This window comes from Tursiops truncatus, chromosome 9 (genome assembly GCF_011762595.2).
Source record: "Tursiops truncatus isolate mTurTru1 chromosome 9, mTurTru1.mat.Y, whole genome shotgun sequence".
In the NCBI taxonomy this organism is placed as follows: domain Eukaryota; kingdom Metazoa; phylum Chordata; class Mammalia; order Artiodactyla; family Delphinidae; genus Tursiops; species Tursiops truncatus.
Window position 1 is genome coordinate 35,454,890 of NC_047042.1, and position 17,708 is coordinate 35,472,597.

At 39.4% G+C, this 17,708-nt stretch overlaps 1 protein-coding gene across 6 annotated transcripts in view; it reads left to right on the forward strand.

Moving 5' to 3' along the window:
* The first annotated feature begins 859 nt into the window (after positions 1 to 859).
* Positions 860 to 17,708, forward strand: part of SNX13 (sorting nexin 13) — a 138,038-nt gene continuing 121,189 nt past the window's right edge. The window contains exon 1 of one of the 6 annotated variants that reach the window (XR_012333925.1): positions 860 to 1,080. Coding sequence is in view for 3 of the 6 variants with exons in the window: in XM_073809649.1 (XP_073665750.1) it covers positions 1,069 to 1,080 (12 nt within the window). In the remaining 3 variants the exon portion in view is untranslated. The remainder of the gene's footprint in view (positions 1,081 to 17,708) is intronic. The other 5 variants (XM_073809649.1, XM_019928257.3, XM_019928267.3 and 2 more) reach the window with 5 other exon arrangements.

Genomic DNA, 17,708 nt, shown 5'->3' on the forward strand with positions numbered 1-17,708 from the left:
TTCAGTCCCATTTAAGTTAGGACTATTGACAATGACACGTGCTGAAATTTGCTCATCATGATACACACACACACACACACACACACACACACACGCACACAAACACACACTGTATCAAGAAGCCAGTGAAGTTGTACGGACCGCAGTTAAAAAGTAAAATTGGCTTTACATTTTTTAGAGGTCTCTTTGGAAGAGCAAAACCAAGCCCTCATTGTTATACAGGTGCTGGCCAAACACCGAATCAGCGACACTCTGCTACGACCGGGGTAAAGCTGATATGCCTGTATCACTTCTACTACCTGTCGCGCACCCCAGAAGAGAACACGCTGAGGACTGGTAAGGACAAAGGAAAGTTTCTGTCAAAGTTTAGAAGGAAAGAGGGGCTGAGCAGGGAGCACTTTCAGCTCATATTTAAGCCCCAGACAGTGGAGAAAGCCGAACATCCCCCTCCTGCTCTTGGGTCGCCGCGGGGCCGGAGATATGCGAGAGGGAAGTTTTTCTACTGGACATCTGCCGCCTTGTCCCCGAGACGCGCGAGGTCCGCAGCGCCATCCATGGAAGCCTCGGCCTCTGCCCGTCTCGCTGTACCCCAGCGCCGACCGACCCCGGCGTGCGGCGGAGGATCAGCGGCCGCCGCGGACGCGTGCGCGGACTCCCGGGCCGGCATCGCGCTTGGGCCTCTTTGCCCTCCCAGCGGTCCCAAGTCGGCCTCTGCGCCCTGCCCCAGGGCCCTTTCAGCTGGCGCCGATTGGGTCTCCGACCACCCGCCTCCACTTCCCCTCGCGCCGGCGCTATGGCGACGGTCACGAGACGCCGGCTGCCCCTGCGCCCGCCAATGGGAGCGCACGTCGCGGGGAGACGCGGACGTCGCTCTTCCAAGATGGCGGCGCGTCCGTCGAGAGCTGCCGGGCCGGGGGGAAGCCAGCGAAGCCGAGTAAAGCCGCCGCCCGGGAGAGGACTGAAGGAGCTGTTGCCGCCGTTGGCGGCGGCTCAGGCAGTTTTCGCTGCTGCTACGGCTGTTGCCATGCGGCGAGGCTAGGAAGGAGCTCACTTCCCCGGGGTGTAATAATGTTAACAGAGGTAAGCGGCGACGGCGGCCAGTGTTTACCTGTGAGATGGGGAAGGGGCCGGCGCCTGCCGGTCGGATAACATTATTTCCGCCGCCTGCGGGCTCGACCCTTGGTAGCGGGCCCCGGGGCCCGAGTAGAGCGGGGATCCTACAAGTGCCCCCTGAAGAGGAGCTGTGCTGACTCAACAGTCCCGCCACCTCCGGCTGCCTGTGCCTCTTCTTTCGCAGTTGCCACTTGCTCGTCGCCCCTGGCACTGGTCTCCCTCCTGCCGTCGCTGTCTCCTACCTCGCCGCTCCCTTCGTGGCGTCCCCTTACACGCTGGTCTGTGGCAGTGTCGGTCTCTCCGCGTTGCTGCTGGTTCCTGTTCCCCTACGGTTTTCTCGAGGTCTCTCTCTTCGCGGGTCTCTGGCCTCCAGGGCCCTCCACCTCCAAGCTCGGTCAGCATCCTGGGTTTGTCACTCGGCCAGACCGGTTTGTTTCCCACCCCCTACCTTGACTGCTTCGTGAAGAGGACCTCTTTTTCTCAGGGGGATACTTCGATAGCCCAGTTACATCACCTCCCTCTCCCACACCCTGTCACCTTTCGCTTAAATCGTAGGAATCTGGAAGTTGAGTTTAGCATCTATCCTCTTGATTTGCTTAAGACTTCCTTGGTACTCTCAGTGGAACAGTTTTTTCCCTTGGTTCTGAAATGGAAGTAGGGCAACTATGACTAGCCAATCAATTTCCCTTTTCTAGTGCTTGATGACCATTGCAAAAAGCAGACTTTTTGAAGAAGTAGAGTTTGCCTTTACTAGCAGTACTTTAAGGGAAAGAACGAAATTGTTGTAAGTAGGTACTTGACCTAAGTTAACAGTTATGTGTTGTGGTATATGTTAGTGTGGGTGTCATTGAAGATAAATTCTGAAGCTTGTGGATTTGAGGAAATATCTTAGAAGCTATACTCACTTTAAGTCCTGTGAAGCTTCCAATGTCAGCTGTCACGGACTAGTTTGGGCATCTTTGTGGGCTGAACTAAGGATAGCAAACAATTTTAATGGGCAGTGAGAAGTATTCCTACTTGGGCTAACGAGGACATAAAAATGTTTGTAGATGAGTGGCTTTTGTTGTGTGAAAATGTGATAATAAAGGACTTGCCTTTCCAGCCTTATTAACTCTGAGGAACTTCATACTTTGGTATTTGTACTTAATAATCTGCACACAGCCTGGTGTAGGAGGGCCTGGTAAATACTTATTGGTTGATTTTTAACTCATGAACTACTTATTTCTAGTAGTTTGTAGTTCACTTTATATTTCTGAATTCTACAGATTATTTTTTTCATTCCTGTAGTTAATTTTATTCCCATGGTTAATTTTATTCACAGAGATTATGGTATATCATAAGCTCTGTTGTCATTAGCAGTATTAGGTTAAAAAAAAAAGGCAAGTAGCAGAAGTTCTATTTTTACCTTTAGTGTGATATTTTGTTGGGAATAATTAGCCTTATAATAAATTTTCAGTGGTGTTGCTAATGTACATTATTTTATGAGATAATCTTTTGGTTAAATTTGGCTTAGGTTAGCAGCCTTTGAAGAGTTGTACTGCTTTCACATGAACTCAGTGCTTGCTAGTAAAATGAGAGTCTTGATTTGGAAAGGCTGAACTTTCTAAGCTTCTGTATTTTATTTTATTTTATTTTTTGGCTGTGCCACGCGGCTTGCGGGATGTCAATTCCCTGACCAGGGATTGAACCCGGGCCATGGCAGTGAAAGCCGCGGAATACTAACCGCTAGGCCACCAGGGAACTCCCTGAAGCTTCTGTATTTTAAAATAATTTCATCTTTCAGTGAAATATTTTAAACAGTAAGTCAGTGATATTAGTTAGATGTGCTTTATTGCTGTGTGTGTGTGCGTGTGTGTGTGCGTGCGTGCGTGCGTGCGTGCGTGCTGTGCGTAGCTTTTAAGTGGAAGAGCCGGGATTCCAACCTGGGCAGTCTCTGCTGAGTTTATCATTAACCACTACACTGGATTACCTCTCCAAAGTAAGGCCCACATTAAATGGTACTTGGATCTCATCTGTGGTTGTGAGTAGTCATTTTATAGATGAGAAAACTGAAGCCCAGAGACTTATCCAAGGCCAAACAATTATTCGAAGCAAAGGTAAAACTAGAATCCCATCTCCTGACTCTCAGTATAGAACTCTGACCATTTTCCTCTCTATGGATAGTTTTCAGCTCTCTTGAGAGATTTTATTTTATTTATTTATTTTAATTTATCTTTCTTTTATTTATTTATTTTTGGCTGCATTGGGTCTTCGTTGCTGCGCGCAGGCTTTCTCTAGTTGCGGAGAGCGGGGGCTACTCTTTGTTGCGGTGCGCAGGCTTCTCATTGTGGCTTCTGTTGCGGAGCACGGGCTCTAGAGTGCAGGCTCAGTAGTTGTGGCACATGGGCTCAGTAGTTGTGGTTTGCGAGCTCTAGAGCGCAGGCTCAGTAGTTGCGGCGCACGGGCTTAGTTGCTCTGTGGCATGTGGGATCTTCCTGGACCAGGGCTTGAACCCGTGGCCCCTTGCATTGGCAGACGATTCTTAACCACTGCGCCACCAGGGAAGCCCCACCCACTCGTTTTTTTTAAATAGGAGTGAACTTCCACATATCAGACTTAGGATATAGGATGTTTACCTGAGAACTTGTTTCAATTAATCTGAATTTTCACAACATTCAAATATAATGAAATATTTATTAGTGAATTTTCATTACACACACTTTAAAAAGCTACTGGGGTTATTATTTCTGAGGATGTATTATCATAGAGAACTAAAGTTATAGAAGATGTAGGAAAATATACTGAATTTGCACCACTGCTGTGGCATACTCTAGAGATTGTCTGTGCATAAAAACCAGTTACCAGCCTGTTGACACTTGTGCTTTCAAAAATAGTGAATAAAAATCGTACTTATTTAAACTTAGTAGTTGTTTGGGTTGTGTGTAAATGTGGAGCATTAGTAAATGTTACATAAAAATTGTAGTTGTGCTAAGTTATTTCCATCTAGATTTATTGATTTTTTAATATATTAACATTCATTCTTGATTTTGTGGTTAACAAATATGGTACAGATGGGTAAGGCATAAACTGCTGTACTTTTAGAGGTCCCAGGTTAATAATTAAGGGAGTAAAATTTTGTAGTTCAAATAAATTTGGAAGATTTGCCTAACGGAAGTTAAAAAGGACTTCTTATAGCTTTTGATAGGTGATTTGCTGTCAAAGAATGTGTTAGAACTTGTGTCAAATTGCATAGAGACTGTGATGGTTAATTTTGTGTGTCAACTTGATTGGCCTTGGGGTGCCACATTAAACATTATTTCTGGGTACCACCGTGATGGTGCAGCTGGATGAGGATGAGATTAGGATTTGAATTGGTGGGCTTGTTAAAGTAGATTGCTCTCCCCAGTGTGGGTGGGCACCATCCAATCTCTTGAGGGCCTCAGTAGAACAATAGGAAGAAAGAATTTGCCCCTTTTTTTCCTGCATCACTGTTTGAGCTGGGACATTTCATTTCATCTTCTCCTGCCCTTGGACTGGGATTTATACCGTCAGATCCCCAGATTCTCAGGCCTTTGGATTGAATTACACCACTGGCTTTCCTGGCTCTCCAGCTTGCAGACAGCAGATGGTGGGACTTCTCAGCTTCCATAATCTTGTGAGCCAGGCCCTCATAATAAATCTTAAAAAAATTTCCTATTGGTTCTGTTTCTCTGGATAACCCTGACGAATACAGATACTTACAGAGTTTCTTGTATTTCGCTTTGGGAAATCCTGAGATGTGATGAGTTGTGCATTAAGGGAGAGTCTTTGGACTTTCAGAGCTCTTTTTAAAGACACACACACACTCTTGCCCATAGTAAGTGCTTAAGAAAAAATTATGACTTGATTTTGTTGGTTAATACATTAGTTAAGAGAAATACTCTTGGGGTGGGTTACTCCTTACGTGACGTGAGCTCTTTCTTTCATTATTAGTTAATGACATTATAAAGGCTACTAACCAGAACAAGAAGCATAGGCCCATTGCTATTCAAAGGATGTTAAGAGGTGGGAAAGAGATTTTATAAGGGAAGAAGGACATTACTGTCTAGAATGAGGCTGGCTTGCCACTCTACATCTTTTGACAAGCCAAGTTGAGTATTGCCAACCATTTCTCAAGAATTCTAAAGGGCCTTTGTTTTATTTTCCTCCCACTGATTCCAGACTTTCAGAGAGCTTATAAATAAACTATATTTGTTTAGTATTTATTTTCATTATATTTTCTTATTCTAGCACGCATATACCGTTTTTTCATCACTTCTGATTATCAACTAGCTAGCTGGTTGACAGAATTGCAAACAAAAGCAAATGTGTGATTTTTTAGTTAAACTCTACAACTTTATATTAGATAAATGTAGGTCTTCCATTTGGCATTTCAGAATATTAAAATAGAGGTTTTAGATTTCTATAACCATCCTTGGGAGTCCTAGGTAGGGAGATACCAGTGTTCAGATGGATTGTTCCAAAGTTTGTTGACCAGTGTTTCATAGAAATTGATAAAAGTTTCTTAACTAGTCCACTGTGTTTAAAAGTTTTGCCTTAATTGCTACAAGTTTATAAAATTACTTTTATTTATTTGAGGAAATACGGAATTAAAGTACAGACGTTTGTAGTTTTAAAGGTACAAGGCATTGGTTTGTGAATCATAAGGCCACTGCAAAGTGTGTGGGTTTACATTTCTGTGTGTAGTAACTACCAGCACATGTATACACTTTTACAGATTATAAAGGGTGCTTTATCTGTTAATTTAATCACGTTATTAGATGTGCTCATGCTTATGTTTAGTGTCATTTCTAGTTTAACTGTGGAATAAAGAGTATTGTCTAGAGTAAAGAGAGAAAAAAAGGGGTATGCGAGGATGTTTGAAGTAGATCGTTTTAGGTGGATCAAGTAAGCTCTGTTAGCTGAGTAATAATGGAAAAGGAGGGAGCATGAGCTTCTGGAAGAGGAAGAAAACAGGTTCTATCATCGTTAAGAGTTTCCAATGCTGGCTACTCACTAATTAGCCATTTGGTGGCAAAGCTAAGTGACTTTATGGCATTCCTGAGTGAGGTTCTCAGGGTATGGTTTTTTAAATTGTGTTTTGAAATTCTGCGGTTTCACAGACCATCAAGTGCTCCCTCAGTTGATGGAACTCTAACATTGACTTTCTGAGTCAAGTTTAATTTTCATATTACAATGCCTTATATATTTGTGAGGAGAGGGAACTTCGAATTAAAGCAAGTGGACAGCTCTGTTTTATCATGTTAAAAAATGGTTGAAACTTGAGTAATAGGTTGAAGTCATGGTGATGCATACTTTGTCTATCAACTACCACAATAGTGAGGCTACACGAATATGACCTATATGTTAGGCATTTCTAAGGATGAGTCTTAACTTCACCACTTATTTATGATGTGACGTTGGGGAAGTTGTTTGAACTTTCTGACCCTTAGTTTCCTTCTTTGTGAAATTGGGATAATAATAGCACCTTCCTAGCTACTCTCACATTGTTATGAAGATCAAATAAAATGATAGGGAGTAAAATTCTTTGTAAACTGTCAATCATTATACAAATATTAGTGGTTAATACATCAGTTTTGTTCTCTATATGTCTTGCACTAATATGAATTCAGGTTCTAGGCTCCATAGCTTTATGGCTCACTAGCTTCTCAGTGAATCCCAGGAGAAAGAGGGTATCCCCTGGCCATTGGTGCAGTTACAGAGAGGCAGGGACTAGACTAAAAGAAGGGAAAGGAAAAAAAATAGACTGAGAGCATGTCTTGCCGAGTAATAATAAGGATAGCCTCTTGTGTGGTTGGTAAATTGATTCCAGAGAATTTCTGAAAGGGCAGTTCCAAAAAATATTTTGAAAAAGGTTACTTATTTGAGGGTTAGTAGTCATTTGTGTATACACAGTGTGAAATATTCGTGGGAAAAGAAATCCTTTATTTTTAATCAACCCTGGTAAATTATTAAAATCCTGGTCGATTCTTAAGAAATAAATTAATAAGTTCTTAATTCTTAATTGTTTAATACAATTTTTATAAGGCTTTGGTTGTAACTTGTACTAATGGAGATTAATTTTTGTGGATCACTTTGTTCACCAAACATAAATCCCCCTACTCTGTGGTAGGCACATGCTAAGTTCTGGTGCTGCAGTTGTGTCTGACCTGAAACCTGCCCTCAGAAAATTCACTATCAGAGCTAACTGGTGCCACTTTGGCCATCATTCAGCTGAAGCTTTGCGGTCTTTTGTCAGAATAAAACAAATTACGTAATTAAAAGGTGAAAAATTAAGAGGAATAAAAGGTTGGAGAATGTAATTAAAAGGTAATTACTTGCATTTGCTTTAGTTAACTCCAGGTAAAACTACCAGTTTGGATGACATGGCTGCTCTAAAATGAGCTGCTTCTTACAACTGAAGAGTCAGCCCATTTCTACTGTCTCTCTTCGCTCCAAGCTAATTCACAGTGAGAAGTGGAAAAAAAAACACAAGAGAACAGAGGAGCAAAAAAAAAAAAAAAGTGAATTTGTCTTTTGTTTTGTTTTTATGAAAAGACTCTTTATATCTCCTTAAGAGGTCTACCAGATTTTACTGAAAGACGTAGCTGAATTCCATTACCTTGGTAAAAGTAGTACTTGGTCCCTACCCCGTATGTTACATATTCCTGTATGTTACATATTCGTGTAAACTCCTAAATGTGCAGCTTACCATTGTATTCCCAGTGCCTGGAAGAGAGCTTCACGCTTAGTCCTCACTAAATATCTGTCAATAAAAGAATGTTGAATATTCCCTCCAGCAAAATGAAAGTAAAATTGAAAAATTACTAAGACAAAAATCGTCTTTGATAAATTTAAACTATCACATTAATTACCCTTCAAGGACTGGTTATTATCTCTGTCCATTAGGCTTTTTAAAATAGTACACTGTGGTTGAATACTATGTTTGGGATCACAAAACACGCACACAAAAGTTAGACCAAAAAAAAAGGTGAACATTAAGCATTTAGTTAGAATGTAATTCTGTTTTAATTTTTCCTACAGAGAAGAATCTGATTAGATTGATGTTATTTTCATGTAACAAATCATAAATGCAAGAACAACTTGGATTTTATTTTGTGTTTTTACTACTTACTTTTTATGATTTCATTTGTATTCCTGAACTAGATAAACCTAAAGCTTTGTTTATAATAGTACAGTAATGCAGATTTTTGTGGTGCTTTGTTGAGTGTTTCGTGTTTGTATGACCTTTAATGTTGTCTCGAAGTTGCAAGTAAGAGTAAAAATTTAGTCATGAATTTCAAAAAGTTGGACATTTGGGGGGTACGTTTTCTAGGAGGGCAGCTGCTACCACGATCTCTTACCTAAAATACCTCTCAATGTCACTCTTAGAGCATTGTTAGATCATTTCACCCATCTATAATTCCACTGTATATTCAGAAATAATATGTACCAGAAAAGTTCAATAAAATAATTCTGCAGCTGGTTTAATGATCTTTCATTTAGTACCAGAGGCTCATATACAATCATCTGGAATAATTCACCATTGTTAGATTACTGCACTGTTTTCTCCAATTTCCTGAGGGACCTTTTAATTCTGATGCAGCTGTGAAATTCCTACGGTGAATCCTGTTTCGACCTTAGCCCTGCATTATTGGAGAGTCCTTGAATGTTACTCTATTTAAACCTGAATTGGTTTTGCTCTTGGAACCCTGGAGCTATCTTTAGCCTGGCTGTGGTTTGGCAGGTGAGCGAGTCTGTGATTCTTTGTATTGTGACATCTTTTATTTTCAGGCCAGAGTTGTGTGACAACAGGATATGTATGGAGAATGGCTCTTGGATTCACGATCATTTGAGGCTTGGAAGTTATAAAACTGAAGTTGTACAGTTTTAATGGAAGAGTTAAGTCTGAAATAAAATTTCACCTCAGTTTAGTTATTACATAGATTTTGGGAAATAATGGTCTGATTTTAAGATACTATGATATTATGTATTATCTAATGTTTCTCCAAGTCGTAATATTGTACTTTAGAATTTGTTCTTGATTTCTCTTCCTGAGATTATTTGAGGTGGCATTTTTTCTTCCTCAGAACTTTCCTCAGGGTGTTTAATCAGATCACAACTGTTAGTATAACTAGCTCCTTTAATGTCCAGTGTTAATTACTAACGTCATACACTTTTTCTTGAGTACTACCTAAGTGCTCAACACTCAAACCGTTGAAATAGTCTAATCCTGGTAAGAGTTAGCAGAATAAGAGGAAGTGGTCTAGAGGGAGGTTGGCGACAACTTGAAAGGTGGAACACAACAAAGGTACAGAAAAAGAAACTGAAATAATGGACTTTACAAATAGTGGGTGTGTTGATTATATAAAAATTTTAGAAAAATCAATTAGGCTTAAGAATATTTTATAATTTATAAAAGCTCTACCAGTTAATGTCTGATAGCTCAGAATATTCAAACAAATAATAGGCACTAATGCAAAATTTGTAGAACTCCAGAAGTTAGTGAGATTGCCTTTGTACTGGGACTCAGAGTGTTAATCATCTCTATCTCTCTCTTCTCTCTCTCTCCCCCCAACCCTGCCACATATATATCTTCTAATCACAAATTGGACATTCTTAGTTTCTGAAGAAGAGTGTATGCTTTTGGTTAAGAGTGGCCGTTGGTGTCAGATTATTTGGATTTGAATCTGTTTTGTCACTTCAGAGTATTTTGACCTTAGAAAGTTATTAACCTTTTTGAGCCTCAGTTTTTTCATCTGTGTAACTTTTAAATTAATGATACCCTATAGGGTTGTTCTAAGTATTAAGTGAAATAACATGTTAAGTACTGCACACAGTATTTCCCACAATAAAACTCAAGAAATAACTAGATTTTAATTATTATTTCCTCAGAAGTAAATAACAAGTGGTTTATTTTTTATAACTTAGAATGTGTTTGAAGTTGTTTTTTGTATTTTGTCTTTGTTTTATTGAGGAAGTTTTAAAATGTCAAATTAAACAAAGTAATCCCCTTTGATGCAGATGATCTAATTCTTCCCTTTCTCAGTTTTTATTAACTTTCTAAATTATGTATTGCACTAAGAGCTAGATCTAGACTAAATATCAGGAGGAAATCAAGAGAGGTGACACTTGTATACTGTGGTCATAACTAGAACTTTTGACTGAACAATAATTTCTTCTGCCCACTAAAGGTTTTACAATAGATGAAGTGAAAGGGAAAAGTTGTAGTATAATCTCACATGCTTTAAAAAGATGCCGGTGTTGTGTAGTTTTCTGCTATGGGAAGTACTAAGGTTCTTGTCAATTTGATAAAGTTCTATGTAAAGTAGCTCAGAATTTATTTAAGCTTTTCTCTTGAATTGTTCCTTTTTATAGGGAATAGAAAGATGAGAAATGTTAAAATACTTTGTTTAAAAAAATTATGTAGTTAGCTTGATTGGTATTAGTATACTGTGTAGTAGGTTAAGAAAAAGACTTAGGGCTAAGTTATTACAAATAAGATTTGTACTTATACATCTAAATATGGGTATTAAGAATGTAAATTCAGTTCCTTTATTCAGGAGCTGCTTATCTGCATTCATGTAATAGTACAATACATTGTTATATTCAAAGAATGGAGTGTTGGGCTTCCCTGGTGGCGCAGTGGTTGAGAGTCTGCCTGCCAATGCAGGGGACGCGGGTTCGTGCCCCGGTCCGGGAAGATCCCACATGCTGGGGAGCGGCTGGGCCTGTGAGCCATGGCCACTGAGCCTGCGAGTCCGGAGCCTGTGCTCCGCGACGGGAGAGGCCACAACAGTGAGAGGCCCGCGTACCGCAAAAAAAAAAAAAAAAAAAAAGAGTGGAGTGTTCATGTGATAATAACATTTTAGTTAGCTGAAGATTATACCATCAAGGTCCTTTGTGGGTGAATCTGTGTCTGTCTCTATTTTCCTTACTATACTTATTTTTTCCCCCTTGTCGCTGTTGCTTTGTGGATGTGTTGATTTTTTCCCTCACCTCTTTTATTATTCTCCTCTATGTCTGTAGGCGTGCTTGCTTTCTCAGTTTTTTCCCCTAACCTTCACCCTTTCCTTCCCCCACCTCCAGCAAATTAAAGAGGCCACAATAATTTAACTTTTATTTTTTAAGTTATACTCCACTTAATGGGTTTAAAAATACTTTCCATTGCTTAAAAATTTAAAAGGCGAATGTATACAACAATTTGTATATATTTTTAAATAATACAGTTCAGTATAATTTCGTTTTGTGATTGTATACCTCTTGTCTGAATTTATATTGATTAAAAAGCCTCATAATCTCTGAGTTAACAGAGAACAATGTTGAGCTTTATTTTTTATTGTGAATTAAGAGCATCTTGTAGTACTTTCAGGGTCATTGTTTTGATGTGGAGTTGTTACTGTACAGCCTTCAGGAACATGAAGGAAATTTGTTTGAACCTGTACCAAGTCTAGAATATACCTTGAAAGTTATCTGAATACTAATACCTACAAAATCTACACCAGATTCTTAAGGGGTACCAAGGACTAAGATATTAGTGTCAGTTTAGTTACTTCAGGTTTTTCTGATAAATTGAATTTTTTTTTTTTTTTTTTTTCTTTGTGGTACGCGGGCCTCTCACTGTTGTGGCCTCTCCCATTGCGGAGCACAGGCTCCGGACACGCAGGCTCAGCGGCCATGGCTCACGGGCCCAGCCGCTCCGCGGCACGTGGGATCTTACGGACCCGGGCACGAACCCGCGTCCCCTGCATTCGCAGGTGGACTCTCAACCACTGCACCACCAGGGAAGCCCAATAAATTGAATTTTTAAATCTTAATAAATCACTTTTATTTGATTCCTTAGATATATGTGCAGAATTTTGCCCATCCCCCTCCATATCCTTTTTTTTTAAAAAAGTCTACTTAAGAGTCGGTGTAAAATAATGGTTCAGGACATGCTTGAATTTTATTTTTTTTATTTTTTTTTATTTTTTGGTATGCGGGCCTCTCACTGTTGCGGCTTCTCCTGTTGCGGAGCACAGGCTCTGGACGCACAGGCTCAGCAGCCATGGCTCACGGGCCCAGCCGCTCCGCGGCATGTGGGATCTTCCCAGACCGGGGCTCGAACCCGCATCCCCTGCATTGGCAGGCGGACTCTCAACCACTGCGCCACCAGGGAAGCCCTATTTTTTTTATTTTTAAAATTTATTTATTTATTTTTGTCTGCGTTGGGTTTTTGTTGCTGTGCATGGGCTTTCTCTAGTTGTGGCAAGTGGGGGCTGCTCTTCATTGCGGTGTGCGGGTTTCTCATTGTGGTGGCTTCTCTTGTTGCAGAGCACGGGCTCTAGGCGCGTGGGCTTCAGTAGCTGTGGCACTTGGGCTCAGTAGTTGTGGCTCGCAGACTCTAGAGCTCAGGCTCAGTAGTTGTGGCGCATGGGCTTAGTTGCTCCGTGGCATGTGGGATCTTCCCGGACCAGGGCTTGAACCCATGTCCCCTGCACTGACAGGTGGACTCTTAATCACTGTGCCACCAGGGAAGCCCCATGCTTAAATTTTAAACCAAGTTCAGTTCATGGTCCACTTCTGTGACTTAGCTGTTTCCTCATCTATAGAATAGAGTTAGTAATATAACTTATGTCATAGAGTTGTGAGAATTAGAAATCTATATAAAGTGGTTAGCAAAGCACTAAACAGTTAATACTAACACTTAATACATCATGGCTCCTGCTGTTTCAGAGGATGCTCCTTTTCATAAGAAGAAAGGGAGAGGTAGGAGATTGGTGACAGTTCAGTGCTAGGCTGTGCTTTGAACATTTAACCCTGTTTACTGTAGTTTCCCCTTGTATTATATATTATGGGGAAAAGCAGAAGTTGAATTGTCAATATTGGGACTATTATTCTTGTATTGTTACAGTCTTATATGAATGAGGTGAAGGGGGGCCACTTATGAATATGGCCTGTTTTATCTTGCATTGCACTATCTAACTGCCGTAATAAAAGTTTTGTGTGCTGTAGTAGAGAACACTTTGGTAAATAACAGTCTTCTAATGTATAAACTAAATTCATTCTTTCTGATTCACTTTTGTAAAAGGAGCTTAAGGTGAATTGCTGTGTGACTGAGTTTATTTTTCAGTATGAGGTAATGATAGAGAATGACCTTGGTGTTTGAAGATTTTTTTTAAAATTATTTTTGGCTGCATTGGGTCTTCCTTGTTGCACGTGGACTTTCTCTAGTTGCATAGAGTGGGGACTACTCTTAGCTGTGGTGCGTGGGCTTCTCATTACGGTGGCTTCTCTTGTTGTAGAGCACGGGCTCTAGGCGTGCGGGCTTCAGTAGCTGTGGCATGTGGGCTCAGTAGTTGTGGCTCGTGGGCTGAGCGCAGGTTCAGTAGTTGTGGTGCACAGGCTTAGTTGCTCCGTGGCATGTGAGTTCTTCCTGGACCAGGGCTCGAACCCGTGTCCCCTGCATTGGCAGGCGGATTCTTAACCACTGCGCCACCAGGGAAGCCCCTGAAGATCTTTATGTACTTACTGTAATGTGGCTCAAATAGAGTGGGTAGGCTGTAGACAAATTACTGGGTTAGAAATGCCAAGTGCAATACTGTATTATATCAAAATAATAGATTTTATTTTAGTAGTATTAAAGTGACAGAATCTAAAGAGAACAAGATATTTATGGAACAGGAGGAGAATTATTGAGAAACCTGGGCATTCAACATTTTAATTTCCTTTTGATGTTTTCTTTCTGGCCTTGAAAAATATAGTGGAATAAAGCTTCCTTCCTCACTAAAATATTCCCGTAGTAGTTTCAAGAAATGTAATGAATTAGAACTCTGTTATTCAGAAAAAGAGCTTTTTAAAGGAATGATTTAAGTGTAATTTAAAAAATAATTTTTTGTTGTTAAATGTCTTAGAAGAAATACAAGTTTTAGTGTGTTTAATTATTTCTAAGAATATGATTAGAATTACAAGCAACATAATTTTCAGCCGTTTCAAAATTCTCACAAACTGTTGGTGGAAATCTAGTTTTTCTTTTCTTTATCCATATACATTGACCTAGGTACAGGAATAACATAACCTGTATTATCCCTCACAGGCATGTGGGATCTTCCTGGACCAGGGCTCGAACCCGTGTCCCCTGCATTGGCAGGCCGATTCTTAACCACTGCACCACCAGGGAAGTCCCTCCTCCTCTTTCTCATCCTCTTTCTCCTCTTCACTGTTGTGGATGATTATCTTGTGCATTAGGATGCTGTGTAGGATGCACACAGCAAAATCCTTAGCGTCTGTGATACCCACCCCCCATTTTGATAACCAAAAATGTCTCCATACATTGCTAAATGTTTCCTGGGGAAATAATTGCCCTTGGCTGAGAACCACTGCAGTAAAGATAGTGCCTTTTCTGCACTTTATCTCTTTAGATACTTATTTCTAGAATTGTTTTTATCTCGAATCTGTTTTGTTCCATTGATCTGTGTGTCTGGACTTTAGCCTCTTTTGCTTATTTATTTTACTTCTCTTTGTTGTTTAGTAAGTAGTAATTTAAAAAACAGCTTTATTGACATGTAATTTATATACCATTCATGAATACAGTTCAGTGGCTCTTAGTATGTTCACAGAGTTGTGCATCTGTTGCCACAGTAAGTTGTAGAACTCATTACCCTCAAACAGAAAAACCCTTACCCTTTAGCTGTCACTCCCAAATCTTCCCTGCTTTGAGCCCCAGGCTATCATCACAAGTCTGTCTCTATGGATTTGCCTGTTACAGACACTTTATATAAATGGAATCATACAGTGTGTGGTCTTTGTGACTGGCTTCTTGCACTTAACATGTTTTCAAGTTTCATATATATTGTAGCATGCATCAGTATTTCAAATTTCTTTTTATTGCCTAGTAATCCATTGTATAGAAACACCACATTTTGTGTATTCTTTCATTTATTGATGGATATTGGGTTATTTTCACTTTAGGGCTATTATCAATAATGCTGCTATGAACACTTTTTTGTATGGACATGTTTTCATTTCTCTAGGGTATATACTAAGGATGGAACTGCTGAATCATATGGTAACTCTATGTTTAACCTTTTGAGGAACTGTAAATTGTTTTCAGAAGTACTGCACTATTTTTATTCCCACCAGCAATATAGGAGGCTTCTAATTTCTCTGCATCCTCAAGAATATTTGTTATAATCTGTCTTTTTGATTATAGCCATCCGGTGGGTGAGAAGTGATATCTTGTAGTGTATTTGATTCGCATTTCCCTAATGTCTAATAATGTTGAACATTTTTTCATATGCTTTTTATGACCACTTATATTATCTTCTTTGGAGAAATGTGTACTCAAATCTTGTGCTCATTTTAAAATTAGATTATTTATTTCTTAGTTTTTATTTAATTTATTTTTATATACTTTTGGCTGTGTTGGGTCTTTGTTGCTGTGCGCAGGCTTTCTTTCTTTGCAGTGAGCGGGGGCTACTCTTCGTTGTGGTTCGCGGGTTTCTCATCGTGGTGGCTTCTTTTGTTGCGGAGCATGGGCTCTAGGCGTGTGGGCTTCTGTAATTGCAGCACACGGGCTCAGTAGTTGTGGTGCGCGGGCTCAGTAGTTGTGACGCACAGGCTTAGCTGCTCTGCAGCATGTGGGATCCTCCCATACCAGGGATCGAACCTGTGTTCCCTGCGTTGGCAGGCGGACTCCCAACTACTGCGCCATCAGGGAAGTCCTTCTTAGTTTTAACAGTTCTTTGTATATTCCAGGTAGAAGTTCATTATTAGGTATATGATTTACAAATATTTTTTCTCATTCTGTGGGTTGGCTTTTCATTTTCTTGAGGGTATCATTTGCAGCACAGCATTTAAAAATTTTGACATAGTCCAATTTATTTTTCTTTTGTTGACTGTGTTTTTTGTGTCAAAAATATTTAAATTTTGTAATATATTTTCTGTAATTAGCTTCAGGAAATGGTATCAAGGATCACATAAACAAGACAAACTAAATACATAAAAATAGAGCAGAAATTAAGCCATTATAGTTTTCCCCAACTTGAATTTTGAAAAAATAATTTTTTTCTTAAATTTTATTATCATATTTAGATGTGTGTGTGTGTGTTGATAGAAGACTTTACTGAGAATTTGAGGGTGATGAGGCATTTGGTTTACATTGTAGCAGTGCTAGGTAATTAAAAACCACTCTGCTCTGTAGTGGAGTAGCTAGCTACAGTAACCTAAAATTTTGCAGTGTTCCAATCCTCAGTTGCCATGCTTTGAGTGTTTTCATGGTTAACCGCACCCCCTAGAGGAGGAGGAATCCTCCAAAAGCAGAGACTATTTATTTCTAGTCCTGCCCTCTCTGTCTGTAATAATCTGTTTACCTTCTCCTGAATTCCTGGCTCTATTATTTCATGATTATTGGTGTGCTTATCCATTACTTTTTCTCCTAGCACATTCTGAGTCTCTGGGTCTTGACTTTGCAGATCCCTAACTAGGCCGGCTTATTCTTTCAGCAACACTACATGTCCAGGAATCACAGCTCGGTCTTGATATTCTTGAGGATCATCTCTGATTATGGTCCCGCTGCCTCTTCATAGTCACTTGCAGCAATGTGTCTGCTCTCATCATCTCCACCTTCTTTTATACTTATTAACGTTTTAAAAATTTTATTTACTACCTAATTAAACTTTGACAATATACAAATACATATCTGTTTTTTAAGATTTTCCAGTTCATTTTAAAGGTTATGTGTGTTAAGCTATTCCCTCGTTATTACCATAATTTGACCAATTGTTTTGTGTCGCTTTCTCAAACAAGATGTTAGTTTCATGTTTTTCACTTGCTGGAGTACAGATTTTATGACAGCCTTTTTGATCATTGCTTGATAGAAATAAACATCCATAATAGTGTATTCATGTAAACATTTTAAATGACTGTTAATTGAATGTAAATAAAATGAGTTAAGGATATGGTGTGTCTTTTGTAGGAAAAGTGGTATGTGTAATCTAAAAAGAATAAAGTATTATTTGCAATATATATTTTTTAAAAAGTTCATGCTGCTTGAAGAGTAAACCAGTGCAGAAGTGTATTTAGTAAGAAGTGAAAGTATTTGCTTTTTCTGTTTTAAAAGCAGTCTGGGTACATACTTCTATACCTTTCTTTATATTTAATACACGAGAGAAAATTTTCATTAAGTTACAAAAATTACTCTTAAAAGTGGTGCTGTAAATTATCTTTTCCCACTTTTATAAGTTTCTCAAGTGTTTATCTAATTTTTCCAGTAGTGTTTATTGTTACACTTTATACTCCTGTCTTCTCCCCTTCCCTCTGCCATATAGATAGGTGCTCACTGAATTGATTTGACACAGAAACAAAGGGCAAGTGAAATTGAAGTATTAAGATGCCAATTAATGATAAGAAAGAAAGGTAATCTGGTGAAGATTATCACTAGGAAAAAATATTGATGTGTATATCACATTGATTTAGATGATTACTGAGAAGATCTGTGCATTCGATATATACTTATTCAGAGTATACTGGATGTGCCAGATGTTATACTTGTCAACAGGAATACATCAATGAATAAAGCATATACATTTTATGATCTCATGAGACTTAGGTATATGGTA